The sequence below is a fragment of the Amblyomma mixtum genome, chromosome 3 (genome assembly GCF_055824585.1).
Source record: "Amblyomma mixtum isolate Tamu chromosome 3, ASM5582458v1, whole genome shotgun sequence".
Lineage (NCBI taxonomy): Eukaryota > Metazoa > Arthropoda > Arachnida > Ixodida > Ixodidae > Amblyomma > Amblyomma mixtum.
This window is the reverse complement of record NC_143014.1, coordinates 426,635,526-426,660,817: the sequence shown is the minus strand read 5'-3', so window position 1 is coordinate 426,660,817 and position 25,292 is coordinate 426,635,526. Positions and strand designations below refer to the sequence as shown.

At 43.9% G+C, this 25,292-nt stretch overlaps 2 protein-coding genes across 2 annotated transcripts in view; one reads left to right on the top strand and one right to left on the bottom strand.

Moving 5' to 3' along the window:
• The window catches only part of LOC149357981 (uncharacterized), an 83,347-nt gene extending 62,918 nt beyond the window's left edge, over positions 1-20,429 (top strand). The window contains exon 10 of the mRNA XM_089576698.1: positions 20,278-20,429. Coding sequence (XP_089432824.1) covers positions 20,278-20,429 — 152 coding nt within the window. The remainder of the gene's footprint in view (positions 1-20,277) is intronic.
• On the bottom strand, positions 5,433-10,895 carry LOC149357982 (uncharacterized). Its single transcript, XM_089575396.1, has 4 exons — positions 10,804-10,895; positions 10,274-10,343; positions 7,212-7,331; positions 5,433-5,612 (listed from the first exon to the last, which is right to left on the bottom strand). Exons 1-4 carry the CDS (start codon positions 10,893-10,895, stop codon positions 5,433-5,435), a joined length of 462 nt encoding a protein of 153 aa, XP_089431522.1.
• Positions 20,430-25,292: the final 4,863 nt, after the last annotated feature.

Here is a 25,292-nt window from a genome sequence, read left to right as displayed (position 1 = left end):
ATGCTGTCATGTGTCTTTACTTCGTTACTTCCGCTTACAATACTAACATCTTGAAGCCTTGCTCCACTTATTTCCTGTTCTCTCCCGCAGTCCTGACGTTGATGCTGAACCTGTGCCACTTAGCAACATTTTCTCTTAGCCACAGTCAATGATACTTCAGCCCGTCTCACCAACATGCACTTCCATACGACACCGGAATTCTATAAATGAACCTTACAGCACGCTTCATAAAAGGATTCGCATGCTTCAATTGACATTCTATTTTCTCTGTAATAGCAGATTCAGTCATGTGACACAGTGACACACGAGTTTTGAGGCAGCAGAAAAAACCACAGAAACTTTGTGCCAATTGATAGCAATGCAGATTATCAACTTTATGGGAGTTAGCATCCAGTAACTCCTCTGCAATTGAGCTTAACAAAAGGAGGAAAGCATGCCTGGCTCAGCTTCTGAATCTGTCCATCCAAGTTTTCCTGCACTGTATGACTGTATGCAAAAGCTATGAATGAGTTTCGAAAACTAAACCAGGCAGGCTTTCCTTTTTTGGTTAAGCTCAGGCACGGATTAGTTACTGAAAAATGTGAAAAAAGAAAGAAAACAAAGACGAACATATACTTTCTGAAAAGAAATTTAGACCAGTGGTGATCCCTTACTCACACAGTTTACCATAACTTGTAGCACCTGGCAGCCAATTAATACTTAGTTCCTGTGTTTTTTTCTCCTCCCCAAGATCTCTCACATCACTGTGTCACATGATCAAATAGCAAAAACAGAATGTCAAACAAAGCATGCAAATCCTTTTGCAAAATGAGCTGTGGGGGCTGTTTACAGAATTCCGCTTTTGCATGGGTAAGTGTACATAGGCCAAATGGGCCAAAGTATCAACAACCGTGCCTAAGAGAAAACAAGCATTGAAAAACAGTACAGGTTCACAGAAGGAAGAACAGAAAAAAATGTGAAGACTCTTCAAACTGTTAGCAGTGTAAGCAGAAGTACGGACGATAGCGGTGCACCAGATTAAAAAGTGGGAGTGCACCTGTTGGCACCCTATCCGATTATTCAGAAAACAGTCAGCTCTGCAAATGAGTTATATGTGTACCTTCCTTTGCGTTATTCGTGTCCTGACATGTGCTCATATAATATTTTTCCTCCTACCCATTCCTTCACCCCCGCCTCTTCACTTTATAATCAGCTGCTTCTGGAATCAATAGAGTTGCAAGCAGCACACATCCCAGTCTCTTGAGTGTTTCGGCCTTCTACGTGCTTGAGCTTTGTTTCACCTTCTCAAGTTACACACCAACTTGCCCAGCAGGGTGTTTTGCTGCTGTGTTTAAATAACGCGAGCCATGATAAAAAAAACCTGCAATATAATCACTGATACATAGTTATAATTCACTACAAGAGGTAAGCCACCTGCTTCAAGAGCTGGAAAGATAAATGATGTATAAGGTATTGCCGCTTTTTCACGCCTCACGATACACTTCTTGCACGTAACAGCGATTGTCCATTTCTTGAAGCTGAATCCAAAACAGCATCTAGAAGAAATTCAGCTACAACCATTTAGCACCAGTAAGAGAATACCACATGAAGATTCATGCATTCTGGCTCAATCAAAATATGGCTACTGCAGCCAAGATTGAACCTGTGATCTTAGGATCAGCAGCTGAGCATCGTTCTTTTGGCAGATAAGTCTGCAATTAAGGTGCAAGTATAGTAGACTTATACCGCTGTTACAATGAACACTCGTTCATTACTAACGGGGCAGCGGTGCAGTCCAATGGCATTGCGTCACAGATACTACGAGCACCTGTGGCTGCACAACTTGGTTACAGTGAACGAGAAGCACTGCAAACTTTGCCCCACATTCAAAAACAACTACTTCTTACAGGAGCAGAGAGCGACAAGGGTCTCCTAGCCTCAATGTTATCACCTCCCTCCTTTATACCGAAAGAGTATGGCCATCCAAAAAGTAAACGATAAAAATAAATAAAATACAACACGTATGGAATGCTGACAAATTTTTTTTTACCGGATGTGGCGGTCAAAAACACATGCCTTGAAAGGTGACACCAAATGCTGGTGGAAAGCACAGTAAGCTTCGTGTTAGCTTTCTGTGCACAAGCATAAATGGCAGCAACCGGCAGTCGCTGTGTCATCAGGAAGACTCTCAAGGCGTAGTGCTTTGGAAGCTACGTTCTTGTATGCTTGTTCTTGTATGAATTTTATCCAAATTCAAGAACTCTCGCATCATCAGGAATCTGCTGAGGACGGTGACGAGGAAGCTAGCCTACCACCTACCATGAGAGCTTTCCACTGCAATTAGTTATGTTCCATCCCTCAACCAGCTTGGTAGCAAGGGTATCGACGACCAGCATGTGACTGCACAGGACAACTTCTTAAGCGCCATCAATAGGTCCAGTTTGAATAAGCAGGCGCTTACAAAATACACTGTCCAACTTTCAATTTTTGGCTGTGAAAAGTCAAGCCCACTTATTAGGAACCTCGGATACAATGAAATCAATCCATGCAACCACAAGGCTTGCTATAAGTGGGTTCGACTGCATTGCTGTGGCATTGAAAAAAACTGTGATATACAGTGACTGACAAAAAAGAACAAGTGCTCATCAGTGTCCCTTTTTTTCTGCAACATAAAAGAGCTCTGGTTCATCCAGCCTGCCATTTTACGATTACATAGTAAGCCTCAGCACTGCGTGAAACATATATTACTAATAGCACACTGCATGAAACTGGCAAACATTTGCTCAACAGGCCATCAAGTTAGAAAGAAATCTAATGTTCCTTGTGCACAACAGTTTTCTATCGTTTTGTACAATGGTCGTACACAGCCACCATACTATCTTCACAACATTTCTGGCAACTAGATGTCTACTTGAAACAGAAGAACACTGCCTTGCCAACTGCCTGTATCAAATTACCACAAAATCGCCTAAAAGTTTCAGCAAAATACTCACATGCCCACTACCACATGCGTCAGCTAGGTGCGGGTGGCGCTGAATAAGTGACCATCCCACTTTCTGAAAAAACTTTTTTGAAGGGTACCTGCAAAATATAATTCACAATAAAATAAATGAGCAATAGAACATACATATTGAAATACTGAACTGTTAATGGAAGATTAACAAACACAACAGAATCACGCTTACAGTGTATGCTTTAACATTTCTTGGTAGACGGCGTCAACAATTCTTCTTGTTGCATACGATCCAATAGGGCTGTCTTGCCCTTCATGCAAGAAGCTGAACTCCGGGAGGGAAAAATTTTTCCCATCATCATCTTCTTGGCTAAAGAGGTGATTGATATATATTAGATAAAAAAAAAGAACCCTCCCCCACTCCCTCTTACCCAGAGAAAAAAAGCTGTCCGAATTAAGAACTAAAGCTATGCAAAACATACAGGGATAAAGAATCAAACACTTCGTGAACAACTACACCATGCTCGAAAAATAGCGATGCCTTTCTACTAGGGACCTAGTGTTCCCGTGTCTCATTAATTGAAAATAGTAGCATTGTGGACGCGAACAGATATCAGATCAAAAAGAAGTTACACCCCTCTTAAAATGCCAGTGTTGAAACTGTTGCACACAAACAGGGGTCTTGGTAAGATTTCATACAGGGATGGTGTGAAAAACAAACAATGGTGGGGAGAGGGAATCAAATTCTTGGCAGGCATGATGCAATTTGCCATACTGTAACAGCCCGAAATATGACAGACCAAGGAGGAGGCAAGGCAACACAACGTGACTAATAACTGAATCTTTCTTTAGAAAAATGCTTTATGGGCTGCAGTTGAAAAACAGCATAAGCATCGAAAGCTCCCATAAGTTAAAAAGATAACAATAAAAAGGTTTAAACAGATACCAGTGTGAACTTTACACGTCCCCAGCCCTCCAAGCAAAACACAAAGTGAAGATGGCAGGCAATATGCACAGTTGGTGCCAATCAGTTTTGCCTTGCTTGCACTGATTGCAGGGCTGCACTCATTTTTATCCGGGTTCACTGAAGCCTTTGCCATACACACTTCCCCATCTTCAAGGAAAGGAAATGCTTCTACCATTTTACACGACACTTGGTTCAGACTTCTGTATAGCATCCGTGTGACTCAAATCTGGCTGACAACCCCTGTGGTCCGGCACTGCAGAACTGCACTTACTCCTGGTGTTGCTATCTATATTACTCAGCTGCTTGCCGACTGCTGGACATATCCTTTTCAGCTTATCTTTAAGAAGATTGGCGATAGGTATGAGGTTGAAGTCGTTTTCAGAGAAGACAGGGAGAAAAGGATATGTCCAGCAGTCGAGCAACTGAGCAACGTGGATGACACCAGCAGTGACTGCAGTATTCGATGAAAGGGTTTTGCATTCAGGGAAGGAGTAGTGCATAAAATTCCTCTTTCCTGTGGCAAGACATAAAACCTATATAAAAATGTGAGTGTGGCCTGAAATCTCTGTTTGCAATTGCTTAACTGACTGACTCCAAGTACACATTTTGCCTGCCAGCTTCATTTTGTGTTTGCCTGAAGGGCTGGTGGAAGTACAAATGTCACACTGGTATCCGTTTAAACTTTTTTGTTCTCATTTGTTTTTAACTTCTGGGAGTGCTTGTTGCTTATCCTCTTTTTTTTTTCATCTGCAACCTTTATATAAAAACAGTTTTTATTAAATAAGCCGCCATGGTGGCTCAGTGGTTATGGTGCTCAGCTGCTGACCCGAGAGACGCGGATTCGATCCAGGCCGCGGCGGCTGAATTTTGCTGGAGGCAAAATTTTAAAGGCCCGTGTACCGTGCGATGTCAGGGCACGTTAAAGAATCCCAGGTGGTCAAATTTTTCGGAGCACTTCACTACGGCGTCCCTGATAGCCTGAGTCGATCGCTTTGGGACGTTAAGCCCTTATAAACCATAAACCATCTTTCTAAATAAAGGATTAAGTTAGTAGTCAGCACTGTGCTGTCTAGCCCCTTTCTTGGTCCGTCACCTTCAGCGCTGTTAGAAAATGACAAATTCAAATCAACAGCCCAGCCTTTTGCCCTCCAGATGGTGCGTCGTGAGGGTTTCATACATGCACTTAGGCCCTTCACGGGTTGCATTATCAGAAAGCAGCCTCTTCAGCTTTTGAAGAAAATTATTAGCAATTTCCACTGTTCCTACCACCTCTCACTTTTCCCTAGGCCTCAGCACTGCATACAAATTACTGAAATACTGCTTAGGAACCTAATTATGTAGGCCCTTCCAAAATAAAATCAATAAATTCAATAATGCAAGCAGGGTGATATAAGTGAATATTTGCTTCACATCGCAGCTTACAAATAACCAAACTGAAAAAACAAAAGAAAATTTTCCGCTGCAAATTAATTTCATGTCAAAGCAGAAATTTCCCCACTGCTATAATGCAGCATGCTATCACACAACCCTGATTTACCTCACTGTTAAGGTGAAGTTGACAGGCTCCTCCGAAGACAAGTCTACAGGGTTAAGTGCACTCGATGTCATAGGGATAGGGCTAGGAGCACTGGATGTCATAGGGCTGGGAGCACTAGATGTCATAGGGCTGGGAGCACTAGATGTCATAGGGTTGGGAGCACTTGATGTACCTGCCTGAAAAAGACATTCGAAGAACAGGAGCAAGTGACTTTTATTTTGGCTTATGCTACAGTGATGCAGTTAATGTAGTAGTAAAACACAAGCAAAAAGAAATGAGCACCAATAGCAATGCTACACACATCAAGAGTTCCATCTGCTCACTTCCAGTTCTACTGAATGTCACACCAAAAGATTTAATATTTAGGAGACATTTAAGAGAAGAATTGTGTTTGGGCATGCCGCACTGTCATGCAGAAAATGGCCATGTATGGCAATATAATACTCAGGACCACATTTCTCTTAAAATTTTTCTGGCATGAATCTTGTGAGCCTGAAAAGGTGGTGCTACAACTAAGGTACCTGCCATTTAAGATAAACATGCATACTGCCTTCAGAGTACTTTTAACACAGAGTTAGCTTTTTGTGGGACTATAGGAAATGTGACAGCTAACATGGTGGTTTCAGTTTTTCATTCCTTGCCTGCGGAATAATAGCATCAGACATGGGTCACAATTGGTTCCAGCTTCAAGTGAACTTCCTTTTATTCACCCTTCCTTGCCTTTCATCAGACCTGGTTCATAAGTTCTGTAGCTTTAGCTCTGATGGCTAGTGAGATATCAGACTATTGAGATTTGCTCAGTAGCTTTGGCATCTGCTGTAGCTATAAGCAGTTTTCTACTCTTACTCATCTGCTAGGGCACTGAATTATTTAAACAAGCAACATGGAATTTCAGCAGTTATGTCATATTCTTGATGCACCAGGCATTCAACACAAGGCGCACAGCTAGGTATGAGATATGACTAAGATTACTTGGTACCTTCTTTGAAGAAATGTGAGCCTAAAACTAAAAATAGTAATATAGAACGCACTCCAAACATACTATGGAGTAAGTGCCAAAAGTTCAAATTTAATCTACGGTTCAAAATCATGTTAACAGAATTTTCACAGAACCCACTATTGAAGAGAAATTTGGCTGCTTTAATACCTGCAAACACTTAAGTTCAAAAAGAAGACAGTCTGACAGGACGTGGGGCTCTTGCTTGCCACGCTGCAAAGAAACACTCATGCACCTTTTAGGCATTGCGTTTTCTCCATTAATGTTGCACCACTGCCTGAGGCTGCCAGAGCATGAACGGGCACACAAAGTGAACTACCATGGATGCAACATATCAAGCAGAGACTAACAATTGTGGTTATCATTCCAGAAGAGGCACTTAATATCTATGGCAGAAATCAAAAGCTAAAATGATAAAATCTTTTTTCCTGGAAAACAAAAATGCAGTTGCTAGTCCAGTGCTTGCTGTTGCACAGTTTAATCTTAGCATTTTTTTTTAATCTTTGCTGTGACTCAACAATCGGTCCCTGATTTGCTCACCTTGTGGTGGTGTTCTAGGATATTCAACTATGATTTAATCAAGACACCATGAGTCACTACAGCGTCACGACAGAATAAAATATTGCACAAATATGAAGCCACACACATTACTTTCAATGCACTGGTGCAACATTAGTCAACTATGCATTGACTTGGTAAGCGTACTCTGGCCCTTGTAAACATCCCTTCTATTGCACTGTGCAGCAAGAAATAGCAACGACAGCATGCATTAGCATACCTCCTCTGTTGTGGTCCTTGTACCAGTAAGCTGTTCCACAACCCGAACAACAGCCTTGTCAGGCACTTCATCATCATCATCCATGAGATCAACATACTCATTGAAATCTCTGTCTAGGAGCTGTGCACCATGTAAAAACAAAGATGACTTGAGAAAGGTTGTAAACCGGGTACAACATATCAGGCACCGGTGGGTCAAACCATGATTTCGGCAATACTGTGTAAATATAACAATGTTACTAATTCTCTTTATTACTTATTCTAAAACATGAAATTGCTGCTCACTTTAACTATGGAAAATAAAAAACACCGTTCAAAACTTTCCTTTCTTTTTAAATTATTCAACAGCCTCTGCAAGACATAATACAAAAAAAAATAAATTTGGTCCCTGATATTCAGGCATGAATATGTTCATAACAAAAATGCAAAGTTATGACGATGCGAGGCACCAGGAAAACAACACAAGGAATATTGATGGGACAAGAATGTGCGGTACAAAGGCAATTTGTTCTATTTATTATTGCCTGTCTGATTTCCTAGCACTGCACATCACATTGAATGTATGCTCACTAGCCCAACAATAAATCCTTATAAATAACCAAGATGCGAAAGTCACCACATTTCCTATGTTTTAACTCAACACTACGTATACCAACTGGCCAATTAAAGAAAATGCATATCTCATTTGATAGATGGATAAATCAACATTGATCCCACGGAAGTGCTTCATTAGTGTGAACTGATTATTGAAAAAAACAATTGAGTTTGGTAGCTGCGCAGCCCCACATTTCCATACATCGACTACGTATCATTTCAAGTTGGTGATATTATACTGAATTTCTCGGGTGCCCAAAACACTAATCCATCACCAGAATTAATCCTGTACTTTTTGCTTTTAAAGCACACTACTCAGTGGCGCATACCTCACATTTTTTTCCATACTAGAGCAGCAAATGTCAAGTGCACGCTCTGACATCAATAACACAGTAAATATGCAACACGAGTCCAAAATGAATCAGTGCACCTGCCAGCCACATGTTTGCGAGGTCAAGGAAGAGGGGAGATTTTGGTTGCCACAGAATGGCAGGCATCCTTCTACCCTATGCAGCCACGAACATGCACCATCATAGTGTTGGAGATGGTGTGTGGGGAAACGCATGTATAAAAACATGCATAAAAAATTAGCAACTCATTTTCTAACCTAAAATAAAACTTCCACACTAAATTCTATTACACTCAGTTAATAGCCATGTGCATATCACATCAATCATGATCACATTTTTAAATGCTGTGTTACTGTGCCAAACATGAGAAATGCTTTCTGTCATTACTTTTTGCCAGATATATGTGCAACTGCTATGAGCTAAATTAATTCTTTTTAGCTCAGCAGTGTACTACTGAAAAAAATTCCGTTCTCTTTGCTTTTAGGGCTCTTCAACATCTAACATAAGTTGAAGAGCCCAAAAAGCAAACAACGGACTGGTACTTTTTTAAACTACTGAAATAGGCAAGTGAAACGCATGCAAAAAAAAATAAAATACAAGCAAACAAACAGTACCCGTGTGCATTATTGCCAAACTTAATAAAAGACAAGACCCAGTAGTAGCATATGAAAAACCCAGGCATTTTTTTCCTTTTTAGAGGAGGGGTTGCCTCATTCCCCTTAGTGAGTTGTTTTATGGGAAAACCATGAAAAGGCTAATTTTTTTTACAAAGGAAGTTTAAGAAACACATTGAGCAAATGAAACAGCCCCTCCACTTCCTGCCATCTCCAAAGCCAGCAACAAATCTGTCCCTGAATAATTTTTTTCCAAGGCAGTGATCGAGGCGGCTACATGCACAGAAATCTGCACGGCTAAGCCAAAAATATTACCCAGCACTTTCTTCGGACTGACGTGACGACCATAATACAGTTTGCAACAGGCCCTCTTGCCAATACAACTCAACAACGAACGCAATGGCGACAAGCACTCGCTGTTGAATTTTCGTTTTAGGTAATTGTGAGGAGCAATTCCACGGAATGTCGTGCCTACCGGGCGTACAGCCCCACTCCCGCGAGCCAACTGCCCTCCCCCGTGTGAATCTTCGAGGGTAACATGAATAATTAAGTAAATAAAGTTCTCATACAAATACCTAAAAATCCAACGAAGCAGTGCTGCACCTCAAAGCCAATGCCATAAATGCAGCGGCTAATCCCCTTGCAGCTAGCTGAGCAAGGGGAGTACTAACCATAACTTCATAACAATAACACAATTGCTGCAGGGCCTCTTGGTAAAGGGGGCATTTGCCGCTTAATTTTGAGTTATATGGGCAAATTTCTCTCTCTAAATATTCTCCACGTACGTACACTTCATGTGCATGATTACATATATATAATCATGCAGCACTGGAGGTGCACGCGGAGTCGCTAAGATTTAACGCACTGGCGTGCATGGTTTCGTTTTGTATGGTGGCGTCTTTGGTCCTATGCGGCCTTGAGTTGCGGCGGGTTTGAGAGATATCGGGCCGCAACAGTTGACATGCAGCTCACAAAATAGGGCCATTTCACCTTGAACAGCCAGATATCAACAGTTGCGGTCCGATTTGTCTCAACCAGGCCGCAACTCAAGGCCGCATGGGGTTGGGCCCAAAAACGTCACCATACAAAACGAAACCACGCACGCCAGTGCACAAGCCTCTGCGGCTGTACAATACGGAAAAAATGAAATTCCGGTGGAAAACAAAAACAGTCCCTGCGAAATGATGCGCATACTGGTGCCCTTGCGTTATCATTGTTTCACAATAAGCGTAAAATGCGCCGAAAATGATGCAAGCGCGCACGTGTACGCCATCTTTGGCTCTCCTTCTCGTTTCTCCCCGTGAATTGTCGGGTGTGCATAATCCGCTTCCATCCTGACTCACGATATGTCAATTTAACCTCAGCGCAATGAGAAAGCAACTAACAACTTCCAAAAGCGTTTACAGGCGATTTTGTACACCCTTGGTGAATATAGATCGACTCAGAAAGGCGTTAATGAATTATCAGCTAATAATTCATTACACGTTGAAAAGTGAAAAACTCACCTGAAAGCGGCCGACGCCAACATCAATTTCTCCAGCCAGGAGACGGCAGGCAGTGATGGAGGTTTTCAGAAGAGCAAGGTTCCGGGCTAGTTGGTAATGCATTTGAAGGAACAAACAGCGCGACGAAACACGGACACACGTAGAAAAGACACACACACGAGCGCTGACTCACAACTGAAAGTTTATTCTGGTGGAAAGACCCTTAAATAGAAAACATGAGGGGGTGGGTAACAGGGCTGCTCAGCGATAACCGGTTACCTACCTGACCACTGTTACGCGGCCCTCTACACCGTCTTTTATCGCTTATAACTTTCTTTTGTTCCCTGTTGTGTTTTTGTGTCATCCTGTGACGCGACCACACTGATTACCGGTTATTGCTGAGCAGCCCTGTTACCCACCCCCTCATGTTTTCTATTTAAGGGTCTTTCCACCAGAATAAACTTTCAGTTGTGAGTCAGCGCTCGTGTGTGTGTCTTTTCTACGTGTGTCCGTGTTTCGTCGCGCTGTTTGTTCCTTCAGAGGTTTTCAGGCCTCGCAGACTACGCTCAGCCAGCTTCAACTTTCTCCGAGGGCCATCGTCGCCCACCAGCAACAGACAAGTCGCGCCTTCGTCGCACGCCATCTTGAGCTCTTACAAACTACGCATTTGAACTGCAGCGCACTGACAGCCCTTCGCCTACCACTGAGTGGCTGAGTCATGAACTGAGAGGCGCGCGCGAGCGTGGAGCGCGCTGCGCCTTCAGAATTCGAACTCGGCGCGCCGCGGCGCCAGCATCAACGTCATCGTAGAAGAGCGTCACAGCTGCCAAAAAAAAGATACGACTTGATCGCGTGCGATCTTTCTCACTGCTTTCGGATTATAGTGCACGAAAAGCGTACATGTGCAGAGTTATTTATCTCTGTGAGCGATCAATAAGGACTGTTCTTGAGACCGAAGCGTGCTGGATGAAGCACGCGTAGCAGGGGTTGCTGGCGTCTGCTTGTGCGCTGTAGCAGACGACGCTGCACTCAGTCGTCGCGGGCGACGTTTGCTTTCGCTCCTGCATTTTGCATTAAAATGCAAAATTTTATTTGATTTTCTTATTACAGCCTTTATTCTATGGAATTGAAAGCAATTTACTGATAGAGGCAAAATATAACATGGATGAGAAACATATTTAAGATCCACAAACACTGAGCGGTTCTGAATACTCTATAGTTCCTGAATTCGGCGATTCAGCATGCGTCGTGTCTTGCATGGAGTTAGTAGCGGCAGTGCCTTGACGTAACTGCATGATTGTAAATTGAAATACTAACGGCAAACCCAGCAAGGCTGTAAGCATCGGAAGATTCAGCAAGCGTCGGGCCCTACTTCAGAGCGTTCTTGGCGTTCTGTCGGCGGTAAGTGTCATTTGTGGTTGAAATTTCCCCCATCACACTTCGACACGCAGAGTATATCGCTCGCGGAAATCAAATCCCGCATGGAGGGCACATCTCCTGCTCGTTTTTGTTCTCTTTTTTTAGTGCGGAGGCTTTATATGTCCCATTGGCGCAAAAGCCGGCGTCCGTCGCCGTTCATGGCACGAAATTCTCCGTCCGCCGCCTCCTATGGCACGAGCTTCGGATGATGCAGTACGCCGGTGTACGATGTCACAACCCATGTAGCCAACATGTACAAACTGTTGCAACGCTAAACGCGCACCGTAAAATACTTCTCCCGGTTAAATCGCTAGCTTATTCGCGCTGGAATTTGACGCAGAGATGGCATACGACAGTCTTGCTTTTTCAATACTAAGTTGGGATGGTGTGCTTTCCTTATATGACCAAAATTATTTATAAATCCGCTTTGTCGTCAACATTAGCGACCGGGCCCGCGCCCCCATAACAATCAGCTTTCGCATAGTGCGCGTTTTGCGTCGCGAAGGTCTGTAGAGTCATGAATGATGAAACATACATACCATGCCCTATCAAAGTCATGACTTGTAGTCGTTCTGCGATGTATCAGGACTGGTCACTTTACAAGCAATGTAATGTAAGGTGTAAAACTGCAAAGTTATGACGCGTAGTCATAATCATGACCCATGACTAATTCTGCAATCCAGCATGACTCAGCACTTTACAAGTAATATAATGTAAGGTGTATAGAGTTTTAACAAAGTATTCCTAGTCATGGCTCATAGTGACAGCCATGATTCATGTAGTCATACAACATACCATGACTCAGCGCTTTGGTTTTGTTTGAAACATTGGAATTATGCTTTAATAAAACATGGGAATGAAGTGTAGTATATATGCCTCTTTACATTTTTCAGATGCCTGGAATGCGGTTCTTTCAGTGCCACAGATGTCGGAAGAGAGAGGTGACACTGAGATCACTCTTTCGACACTTCCATGCTGCGCATGGCCATGAAAGGAACTGGCTATGCGGTCTGCAGGGATGCCTGAAGACATTTGGAGCCTACGGAGCATACCGGAAACATGTGTCAAGGCATCATTCAGACAGCTTGGACAGCTTCAGTGATAAGGATCTCGGGTCCCACTTGCAAGCAAGGGTGGAAGACACTGGTGACAATGAAAGCAACAGTGACCTTAACAGTGCAGAAGGTGACCAAAGCATGGCGGGTACTGCATTTAGTGAACACCCGGACCTTTTTAAGCAGTTCGCCCTTCTTCAGCTTAAATGGAAGGAGGGAAAGCGGCTGCCAAGTACAACAGTCCAAGATATATCAGCTGATGTTGTTATGTACATGAAATCATTTTCAGACCATTTTTTATCCACGGCATCTGAGGGCACCTCCAGAAACATCAGTTCTTTCATTGAAACTGATTTACAATGTCTCCTAAGTGAACACCATCGTCAAAAGTTCTGGAAACTTGTTCTACCATTTGTTTCACCTGAGACTATTTCTCTTGGTAAAGACTCAAGTGGAAAAGAGCATACCTACAGTTATGTTCCAGTATTGAAAGTTGTGGAGTACTCACTCCAAAAGTCCTTGGCTGATTTGTGTTCCAGACATCAAAGAAAGCAAGGAGATTATCTTGTTGATGTGTTTGATGGGACTGCATTTCGAGAACATGCCTTCTTTCAAGGGGATACACGAAAAATTTGCATTCAACTTTATACCGATGAGTTTGAGGTCTGCGATCCCCTTGAAAGCAGGCGTGGCAGGCACAAGATGATGGCAGTTTATTACAGTGTTCTGAATGCTCCAGTCGATGCAAGGTCACGGCTGTCATCTATCCACTTGGCATTGCTTGCTAGAGAAACTCTTGTGGCCAAGTATGGATTAAATGAGATACTGAAGCCTCTGTGTAAAGACATAGCCTCCCTTGAAACTGTCGGAATCATTATTAATGGAGAAGTCAGAACGGGTTCCGTGTTTTTTGTTACTGGTGACAATCTTTCCTTGCACAGGCTTGGTGGTTTTAAGTGCAGTTTTAGACATGGCAGAATATGCCGGCACTGCATGGCACTACGGGATGAAATATCTAGGAAACACCGGACATCAGACTTTGTTGAAAGGACACCAGCAGTACATGACCAGCACCTCAACTTGCTTTCCCGTGGATTGAGCTCCTTGTCTCTGTATGGAGTGCGCAGCGACTGTGCTGTGCACTTTTCGGGATTCCAGCCTACACAGCACCTTCCACCTGATGTTATGCATGATTTGCATGAAGGTGTCCTTCCTTTTTTTCTGAAGCTAGCTATTTCTTCTCTCGTGAAAGATGGGTTTTTCACAATAGAGTGCTTAAACTCGTCCATTGCTGGATTTTCCTACCCTCAGAGTGATAGGCGCAACAAGCCTGAATTGGTGTCAGTGGCTATGCTGCGAAAAAAGAACATCAAAGGAAGTGCCTCTCAAGTTTATTGTTTGTTTCGATACCTACCATTCTATGTGGGCGAGTTGGTTCCAAGAAAACAAGAGGTGTGGAAGCTGTACCTTCTTTTAAGAAGAATAGTTGACATAATTATGAGCAGACAGGTAAGGGTTGAGCACATTGCCTACCTTGAGCGCCTCATTACGTGTTTCTGTGTTGATTTCAAGGGAATGTTCCCATCTGTATCAGTACCTTGCAAGTTGCACTTTTTGATTCACTACCCAAAATACATGATGATGTATGGTCCACTGGTCAATATTTGGGCCATGCGGTATGAAGCAAAGCATCAGTACTTTAAGGACTTGGCCCGAAAGCTAAAGTGCTTTAAGAATATAACATTTACTCTTGCAAGCCGGCACCAAACCTATGAGATGTATCTGCAGTCATGCTCTGAGAGTGATACTTTAGAGCACACAGTGGGATGCAAATCTGTCATCTTTGAAGATTTGCCCTTCGAAGTGAAAGACTACATTTCTGCAAATGGTATGAGTACCACAGAGATTTTTTCTCTCAAATCAGTATGTCATGCTAGTAATGCATATGCTATTGATAGCATCATAGTCACTGACATGACTTCAGATTTGCCCACTTTTGCCCTGCTCGCTGGCATTTATTCTGCAAGCAGATGCTTGCTTTTCATCTTACAAAAGCTTGAAACATTGCACTTTGATAAACATTTCCATGCCTATGAGGTAAGGAAGCTTTCACAAAGGACTGTTGTGACTGACATGACATGTCTTAGGATGGACAGCTTTACAATTCACGTTATAGGGGACAAACACCTTGTGTCTGCAAAACATGCTGTAATTTAAGGGTGCTTCCCTGAAATATGCGTTACATGTGGCTTGCTTAATTCTTGTAAACATTTGTGCTGACTGCTAGCAGATTCTATCTAATGCTTGTGCTGTATATTGTGCTTATTCATATCTTAATTTTTCTTTAACTTTGGCTGTAGCACTAGATGTGCATTTGTGATTAAACCTTTGATATGTTCCATGCAACTTCTTTGTGTCTTTTTTTTTCAATTACTTGACCACATTTCTTTAATAGTATATTTAGCAAATTAAAGCAGAGCTTTCAACCCACTAGGTGTAGGTACTTTGTTGTGTACAAAGCAAATGCTCATCGTAAATGGTGGAGAACATTGGTGGCAGTGTAAATGTATACGGTGATGAGGCATACAAACTCTGCTTTCTTAATGCACTTTTCTTCACCTAGTCGTTTGTGTTGCCCGCAATGCTATCAGCTGCTAAGAAGCAGAGCACCATCACCTCAGCTGCACGATTCACACTTCAGGTTCTCTGCTTGTGCGCAAGGCAGTGTGCTTAGGCCACCAGTTTCACAGCACTGTTGTTTTGCTTGTGGTGGTTTATACTGAGTGAATGTGTGAGTATCTAAGCTGGTGTGTGTGCACTTGTAAACCGTTCATATCCTGTAGAATTTCTTCACCAATAAAACTGGTTAATGACGCTGACCAAGTGGAAGAAGTGGCCAGTCAGTTCAGAGTATACATCTGGCATCAGAAGAAGGTTACGGGCTGCCCCATACTTGCCATCTGCATTCATGAGAGGTCATTTTTGAGCGTGCGAATATCAGAGTTTTACGTTGTCTGCACAGGAGTGTCCATGATGTTCTTCACACTGATGAAAGTATCTTGAGAAGATTGGCAGAAGCAGTAATGAGAGAGAGACTGTCAAAAAAATTAGCTCGGATGTGCCTTGGCTACATCCATGGCTCTCCTGCAGTGGAACTTAAGTGCCATGTTGACGTTGGCAATAGCTTTATAAATGCTGTGGCTGCCGCTGCGCAGGTGCTTAGGATGCCATGCCATGCAATCATTTCAGAATGTTGTATTGAGCAGCGTTTCAAGTCATTTCGCACTGTATTGTAGCTCTGCTCCCTATCTGATGATGGCAAAACTGGTGACAGGCACGGGTTCTGTTCATGGGAGGGTCATGTGACTGCGAATGCTTCTCGTTGAGGGCCACTGCTACGATATGCAGGCCTTCACACCAGGAGATGGTGCTCTAAACACTATTGCCTCATGTCACAACTGTCAAACATCACCACACCTTTTTCATTAGTAATGAGTAAGGTGGGCTCCCATAGCTTTCAGTATAATTGGAAATCCTGTCAAATATATTACACGTATTAGTGGATAAATTTGCAAAAGATACATAAGCACCAGGTCCAGGCATTCGACCTCTTTTAGTATTGAATAACGAAGCACACTTTTTGTTTTCACGAGAGCAGGTCATGAAAAAAGCTTGCACGTATTGTGTGTGTCTTTCAATCAAATTGGCTCAGTATTGCCATTAGGCATACCAGCAGAAGGAAAGGTTGGGCTAGTTGGATGATGTTCATGATGAAAATGCGGGCACAAACGAAATGGAGACACAGAAAGAAGACCACAGGAGAGGTGTCATTTTCACAAGTGGTTTATTTGGAAGGGAACGACCATAATGAGAAGCTCTTGGTCATGGAAATCCCAATATTATAGTTGAGGGTATACCTTGACTTTGAAGGCGTGAAGGCTGTCCTATAATCAGCCTCACTTGTATTTGCTATCCAGGAGCTAATGTCGCTTCATTTGTGTTAGTGCTTCAGTTCCCGATCTTGTTCGTGTTTCATTTGTTGCTGATATTACCATCACATAGGCTCAACATACAGAGTAAGGACCTCTTTCATAATTCGTTAAGTAATTCGTTATGTTTGGTTCGCATTGTGGCATAATATACAAGGTGTCCACGCTAACTTCAGCCAAGGGTTAAAAAATAAAGTATTTGAGGTAGGCCACGGAAACCACCGAGGGAAACTACCGAGGGAAACCACCGGCTTGCGCATCATAGGCAACTTTTTGTTTTGCAATTAATTAATTATCAATTACGATAATTTTTCTAAATGCGTAAATATTGACTTTAGACAGCAAAAGAGAATAGCAAAGTTGGAGAGCACCTTCAGAAACCCCCATTTCATTTATTTGCGATAAAGAACGCCTCATGTGTATCTTTTTTTGGAGCTCCGAAGAAAGCCCGCGAAATACAAAAAAAAAATCACTTGATTAGCGCATTTGCGCGCCACGATTGGGCTGCTCTCAACCGTGGCTTGAGTGAACGAAATGAGCTGCTGGCAAGGCGCGACGACCTCATTGCTCCGGCAGGCCGATATGGTGACGGTGGTTGCGGCGCCCGCGCGAGCCAGTCTGCAAGCGTGACTGTGCAAGTTGCAGCGAACGCGCTGAGCGTTGTGAGCTATGAAATGGCCAAAGGTGACAAACACAAATGCGACGAGTTTTATACGCCACTGAGAGGCAAAAGAAGATCTTTTGCCTCTCAGTGGCTGCAACTTGCACCGTCACGCTTGCAGACTGGCTCGCGTGGGCGCAGCAACCACCGCTGACATATCGGCCTGCCGGAGCAATGAGGTCGTCGCGCCTTGCCAGCAGCTGATATCTTCACTCAAGCCACGGTTGAGAGCAGCACAATCGCAGCGCGCGAATGCGCTAGTCACGTGATTCTTTTGTATTTCGCGGGCTTTCTTTGGGGCTACTAATCGTTAATTAATTAATAGCAAAACAAAAAATTGCCTATGATGCGCAAGCCGGTTCGTAGACGTATGTAAGTGGTTTCCCTGTCCTGAATGAAACACTATTTTTTAACCCTTGGCTAAAGTTAGCGTGGACACCGTGTATAATCGCATCGATGGTCATAAACTTGGATTAAGTGCTGAGGGTGCACGTGATGTTGTTAGAGGCATAACGACAAAATATTTCGTTCCATAAAACACATGGACTAGGGCTTTATATTTACTTTTAAAACTTTGCCGTTCACGAATTACTAAGGCATGCAGCACTGAGGTGAAACCAACTTAACATTTTTGAAAGGAACACCCTTGCACCTCGAAGGCACTGCCAGGAGTATTAGGGCCACATGCACCCCTTCATGCAAACTTATAAAATTCTTGGGTGTGGGATGGGAGTATGTGTAACAGAAACTCCTAATTTGTCAGGAGTAAGGGTGTGTAAGTGATTTTGTTCCCTTTAAAGGTGTGAAATTTTTTACAGTGTACTATTGGCCGCGGCTAGCTGCCTACGTTTCCCATTATGTGAAAACGTGCCTTGAGTGTCAGCGACGCAAAAAGCTTCCGATTAGACCAGCCGGACTCCTGAACCCCATACCACCTCCAACTAAGCCCTTTCAGCAAATAGGAATAGACCTCCTCGGCCCCTTTCCGACTTCATGATTAAGAAGTGGATCATCGTGGCCACCGACTACATGACCCGATACGCAGAAGCAAAAGCGTTGCCTAATGGTACCGCAACAGAAGTCGCAAAATTTTTTGTCGAACAAATTCTCCTGCGACACGGCGCCCCCGAAGTGCTCATCACAGACAGAGGGACGGCATTTACAGCGGAGCTGACGCAAGCCATTTTAAACTACAGCCAGACAAGCCATCGGAGGACAACTGCCCATCACCCACAAACCAACGGACTCACAGAGCGTCTGAACAAGACCATCGCAGACATGCTCTCCATGTACATCGACGCCGAACACAAGACGTGGGACTCAATTCTGCCCTACGTGATCTTCGCTTATAATACTGCCGTCCAGGAGACAACCAGATTTAACCCATCCCAGCTGGTATACGGTAGGAAGCCTACGACAACACTCAACGCAATGCTCCCGCACGTTTCTGACGAAGACAACCTCGACGTCGCCGCCTGCCTTCATCGCGCCGAGAAAGCCCGAAGACTTGCGCGGCTTCGCATTGAAGACCAGCAGCACACCGCCGCCCGACGCTACAATCTGCGCCGACGAGACACGCATTACAAGCCAGGTGATCGTGTTTGGATATGGACGCCAGTTCGCCGCCGTAGATTGAGTGAAAAGTTGCTGCGACGCTAATTTGGCCCGTACAGGGTTCTCCGTCGCATCGGTGACCTCGACTATGAAGTCATCCCCGACGGCACGACAGCATCTCAACGACGCCGCACACGCCCGGAAGTCGTACATGTCGTACGCCTGAAGCCATATTATGAACGCTAAAGGACTCGAAGTTTTCATTCTCCATGTTTATTTGCATTTTAAAGCTTCGAGACGATGCTTCTTTGGAAGGGGGGTAATGCCACATATCATTGTAGTGTTTGTTCGTTCACGCTCAAGGTTGCAGGAAAGCGTCGTTATCACTTTTGTTCGAGACGCGAGAAGCGACCAGACTAATCTCGATTGATCGCAGCCATGAAAGGCTGCATCTAGGTTTTTCCAGATTACTGTAGATGATCTTGACCTGTTATCTGGAAGTTTCCTTGACGGCTTTAAATTGAGTGATGCCGCGAGCGGCGGACATTCGTAGTTCGACGACCGACGAGCATGTTTGTTACTTACGCCACCGCCGAGTGATTCAGTTCTTTTGCGGGCTCAAGTCAGCCCAAATAAAGAGCTTCGTTTCAAAGACTGGTTGGTGTCTTCCTGACCGCTGGACTGCCGTCACTACAACGTGACAATATCTTTTGTCTGTTGGGGAACGCGACCTTATTAGAATAATTGTGTAAAGTAAAATTAAGCACTGTAAAGAATGTCTTAATACTCCCTATAAACGTTTGCTGTAAAAATACCAAATAAGACGGGAAATCGAGCATTATTAACCACTTAACAATTGCTGTCATTCCTGGATATGTGTGGGGCTTCCGCGGTGGTTCTGTGGTGATGGAGCTCGGCAGCTGATCCGAAACATGAAAATTCGAACCTGGCCGCGGCTGTAGCATTTCGATGGAGACGAAATGCTAAAGGCGTGTGTAGTGTGCGATGTTTGCACACGTTAAAGGACCGCAGGTGGTCGAGTTATTCGGAGCCCTCTACTCCGGCATCCCTGATAGCTTCAGTCGCTTTGGAACGTTAAGTCATAGAAAACCAAACCAAACCTAGATATATTGGCGCGAAACTTTGTAATGCTTATTTCAGTATACTAAAAACGAAAAAATTATTCAACTAAAAAACAGGTACCTCTCCGCTAATATAACTTTCAAGACTACGACACCCTTCCCTAAAAGGGGTTCCTAAATGTTGCCGACAGGCGCTGATGTCTTCTTTGGTGGGGTACAGCACATGAGCGATGGGTGGCCATTAACCCCGTTTTTCTTATTTCAGGCCGCCTGTCAGTCCACAAGCATTTGTACGGCGGTTTGGAGTTCGTGGAAAGCATGCCTCGCTCAGCAAACTACAAATATCTTCGCAGTTCTCTAAAAGAGGCCTACGTACAGTTGCACTGCAAGAACGTGAACAAAGGGGACGCGGTATAACGACCGCAGGAAAGCCCACCGCGCAGTGCTTGTCAAGTAGCACTGTGCACTCAGATCTTTTCACCAATGAAGACGGGCAACCTTTGACAAAAGTTTATAGCCCAATGGGTTTGCTTCAGAGTCGTTTAATAGTACTTTGGTGGAATCGTTAAAGTTCTAAGCTTCAAAGAGGTGGAGATGAGAGTCTCAAAATTCAAAGTGTCTCGAGCACTGGAGATGCAAAAAGAGCCAACCAGCACGGACCAGTGTGAAACCCGTAGAGCTCTTTATTTTGACAAAGGTTGTACCTGTAGTACACCGCTTCACACGCAAATAAATGTACTCGTTTGCTGCTAACAAAGTGGTGGTAAATAAAAATTCGTAATTGCCGAAAAATAAGTGCCATTCTTAACTCAACTTCCCTCAATATCGGTTCGAGCTCTTCGATAATATACTTTTTCGTCCAAGAGCATGCCTACAGAGGAAGCCTGCGGTGAAGCCTGTTCTCTCAGTGGAAGTGAAACTTGAGTTTTACCTGAAACGTGGCGACGGGATGGCAACAAATTGATAAGCGCTATGACAAAATACATAAAGACTACTGTCATCATAAACTGGTTCGCAACTACGGCGAGTAATCCAGCGCGGTTTTCTTTCGCTCCTCGTACACTGGCAAAATTCTTATCTAACAGAAGATAGTTCAAAAGAGTTCACCGGACGTTCTTCGAGTGTAGCGAAATCTCCAGAAAAAATGCAAGTCCATACCTAAAGTACTGGAGTAAGGGTATGGAGTTGAGGTCAAGCGAAGATATTTTGCGGCAAGATCTGTAACTTTGGCCTCAAATCCTGATCACTAAATAAGACGACGTCTTTACATTTATACGGGCTGTAATTCACCTCCGTATTTGAGAATATAAATAACTTCTTCATTTACGTGTGCAACATACAAGTGATGCGATTTGTATTGTGAGTGATGCTTTGTATATTTAGTTTACGCTTTTTCAGAAGTTCACGAACTCAGCATAGTTGCATGAACTTGGCTAGAACTGGAAGAGAGGCTGGTAACTATGCCGCATAGTTAGAACACAGGATAGAATGGAGATTAAAGTTTACTTATTTTTATCCTGAAGTTCCTGACTGCGTAAGTTGCAATACATTATTGAAGTTGTAAATTTTCAGTCACTTCTTGTTTATCTTACAATCTCACCCGAAAATAACGCCCCCCAAGATAGTGTATAAGTTTATGCGGTCAGAGTGGATGCGTGTCCTGTTCATAGTGTCCCGTTCCTCAGCCGACGGCTTGCAACCGCGTACAAGATGAGGGAACAAGCAAACAAAGAACCAACCCAGGACCATAGCACAAGCAACTCGTTCATTACTAACTGCTGGACCAAAGTCCATGACGCTCAACTGGCATGGGCCGGGACACTTTATTTTTAAATCTTTTAATAAGTCCCAATATAAATAAGAGCTCGACAACATGTAGAACTTAATAAAGAGTTTAGCCGATCATTTCTAAGGCGGTGTGCATCTATCTGATGCGGCCAAGCTAGGCCAGCGCTACCAGCAACCCTAAACTAAATTTCATGCGGCGAATGCTGAGACGCGAAAGAGCCGGAATATTTAACACACTGTAATTTGCTTCTCTTGTCAAACCTGTGTTTCTGATCGCACCCCCGTGGTGGGGGGGGGGTCCTAGTACAATGAGCAGGACAATGCATAAATACGCGCCTGCGTGCAGACAGTAACGGAAAGAGAGTGAAAGATAGTGACCATGACGATGTTTTATACATTGCAGTACGTTTTGATTCTCAGCTTTGTGAATAGATTCTGAGACACGGTTTACACACATAGCTGTCGATTTTTTTTGTTTAGCATATAACAATTTCTGTAAATTAGTGCTCGGCTTCCCTATGCTTATTAGGCTAGGCCACTTCCCGACTTGCCCCCCCCCCCCCCTCTGTGAACGATAATGTTCACACACTACCGCTACGCAAGGTTTATCTGATAAGGAAACGGCTTACTTTACACGCCCTTGGCGACCTAAAAGAGCTTGCCGCTTATAGTCGTTTTATTTATCTTTAAGCCAAGCTTGGCGACGCTGGTCTTTCGTATTTCACCATGTTCTTACTTCCTTGTCTTCTTGATTCGTAGGTGGTGTGTTTCTCTCTAAATTTCGTGATTTTCGTCATTTTGTCCGAGATACACTGCCTGCAGTTAACTGTAGCTCATACCCAAGCATTTTGGCACTGGTGCGCTAGAAGTCGAATCCAATAGAGTTCAGCTGTTGGAATCAAGCTTAAAGTATGGACTCCCTCCAAAACTACAACTCCGCGGTCTTCATCGTTATGACAGTGATTTTGGGGGACACTCCGCGAATCTACACGAGAACTCAGTTGACACCTGATTGACACAGCCAGTAAGTATTCTAAAGTTCGCATTAAAGGGACAGTGAGGAGAGCTCCATTAATATTTTTTTTAAAGCAAAATCCGATAGTTCGGCATTTCATGGCTTTGTTGTCACTTGGCCGGCTGCGAAAGATGCAGTTATTTCTAAGAAATTTGGATTCGAAGTTGAAAAAGTTTTTCCCGCCGCTCTAATTCAATTTTGGAACTCTCTTATGACGACACAAGACTAAGTGACGTGAAACATGACGTGCACATCACGTAACGCAGACTCCGTGATTTCTGGCGGCCAGCAGTGTGGCTTAGCAGCAGCCGAAAAGAAAGCTACCGCCGGGCGCACGTTGAAGGCATCTATCGGTTATTGCGGCCGTCGCTACCGTCGCTTTGTTTACGCTTGCACTGGCGTTTTGTCAGCGTTACGATGGATCCCGTTCTCGAAGTCTTCAACGAAGTTGTCGCAAATAAACACCTTTAGCACAATTTGTACCTTGTTACCGTTAGCGGAATACCGGGAGCCCGCCTACCGCCGGTGAGCAGGCGCTGATTGGTCCCGATGCCGCGAGCGCGCGCGTAGCTGCCGGGTGCGTGGCGCCATCTGGCGACGTCAAGGAGATTTGCGTATGCATTGGCTGCGCCTAAGTGATTCATGGCATCTCGCGTCCTAGTGTTGCTAGAATCATTGGTTCTAGCAACACTGTTTTGTCCTATGACGTTATCACGCTTGTACTTGCGAGTTTGGCCTCTTGCGGCGATACCTGTATTTTGGTTCTTGCTTTTTTCTACGTTACAAGAGCTTTGTTGTCAGTATGAGTGGCGTTTTTGTAATCAGGAGCTGGTATTCTGTCGACACAAGCCAACTTCAATTTCTCCTCAGTGTCCCTTTAAGCTCAGCACTTCAGTTGGCGAAAATCCTTAATTCGGGGTCGAGGGCCGGTGACCCGTTATGCGTCGTTTTCCCTCGATTCATTTTCATACCTCTGAGAATAAATGAACAAAGCTTGCTTTCTTAATGCCTTCAGGCATGGCCGAAAATACATAGGCGAAGTGTTTAATTATGAGCCGAGTAGCTGTGTTGTCTATGACCACTGGAGGTTTTAAGCTTCGGAGGTGTTTGAGGCGGAGAGTTTGTCTCACTTTCGAAGCATTCAGAGCACTGACGGTGCAATATGCATCACACTGCATGGGCTAGAAGGTGAACCCTTGTGGTGCATATTTTTCACAAAGAATGAACTGGGACACGGGTAACCAGGTGCAGTCCCCATACGTACAACTGTCACGTTGCTCAATTTCTTTACGTTCAATCACCCTGTTCAGTCCATCTTTTCTCTTACTGGAGCAGTAAGAGAAAAGATGGACTCTTGCGCCCCAGTGTATTTCATCGGAGGTCGCTATACAGCATTAACAGGTTGCCATCTAGCGCCACACCTGAGCGACGCGTACACAATGGGACTGTTTGCGGAATGAAGATGCTCCTGGCCTAAGTAGCCGAGGGATGCAAAAAAATATATTTCAGTTTACAATAAACACGAGAGCTTGAGGTGAAAGCCACTGAACCAGCTCATGTGCCCCTCGCTCGCCGTCCACGGCTGTGCGAAGCCTGAGACTCGGGTCATTTGCGTGAATCGTTTTTCCGCAAACAAAAGCCGAGCATACTCAACAAGAAAATATTTGCGCGGAAACAAATCCTTCAATAAGGGTAAAGCTCGTCAAAAAGTATTTATTTCTTTCTAACGCTTTAAAAAGAAAAGGGAAAATTTTAACGCCGCGGCACAACCAAGGAAACGGTACACTAGCCGGCTTTGAGGTGTTTTGACGGAAGAGGCGTAGATCAACAATTGGAGCGCCACCAAGTTACAACACAGAACTGAAGATGGAGGTGAGATTTCGTTGAAACTACGCTTCTTGCGCCTCGAGAAACTTTAAGGTTTTTCGTTAGTGGGCTCAAAGACATTCGCAAGAGTTGGAAAGTAGTTCGAATGGCTGCAAGCTTGGCTGACTTGGAGCGGCAACCTTTTTTATCCGCAGCGCAAAAAAAGTTCCAGTGCGAGCAGGCGTCAAACCTTCATCGATCTGTCTACGCAGCCAACAGAGTGATGCTATAGGATATAAGGGAGATTAGTACGTTACGTTTCCTCTGGGACTGAAAGCAACACGCAGGAAGGAAACCGGTTACATTCTAACGGCGCCAAATAAGGACCAAATTTGTACTGCACGTAAAATTTGTTCTTGTCATTATCGAAACAGCAATAGCGCAAGGCGCCTGCATAAGATCTGTTTGCATTGATGTGTAGCTGAGAGGAAGCTAGTTGTGCGCGCCGTATGCATATACAGGGCGTTCCGTATTTATCTGTCTGGGTTGTAAAAATTTCTCCTGCGCAAACAGCTGGCTTATTTGATCTCAAGCACAGACCACAGGGCAGCATGTCATAGTCTGCGTTTTCCGATAAATAATTTAACATTGGAACTTACTTGAATTGTCTG

Bases quoted from the DNA above. Each gene is read 5' to 3' on its own strand.
- LOC149357982 (XM_089575396.1), bottom strand. From the start codon at position 10,895: ATGGCGTGCGACGAAGGCGCGACTTGTCTGTTGCTGGTGGGCGACGAT. The intron at 10,344-10,803 runs CCTGAAAACCTC...GAACCTTGCTCT, and splicing joins GCTGAGCGTAGTCTGCGAGG to TCTGAAAACCTCCATCACTG. The intron at 7,332-10,273 runs GTGAGTTTTTCA...CATGGTGCACAG, and splicing joins TTGGCGTCGGCCGCTTTCAG to CTCCTAGACAGAGATTTCAA.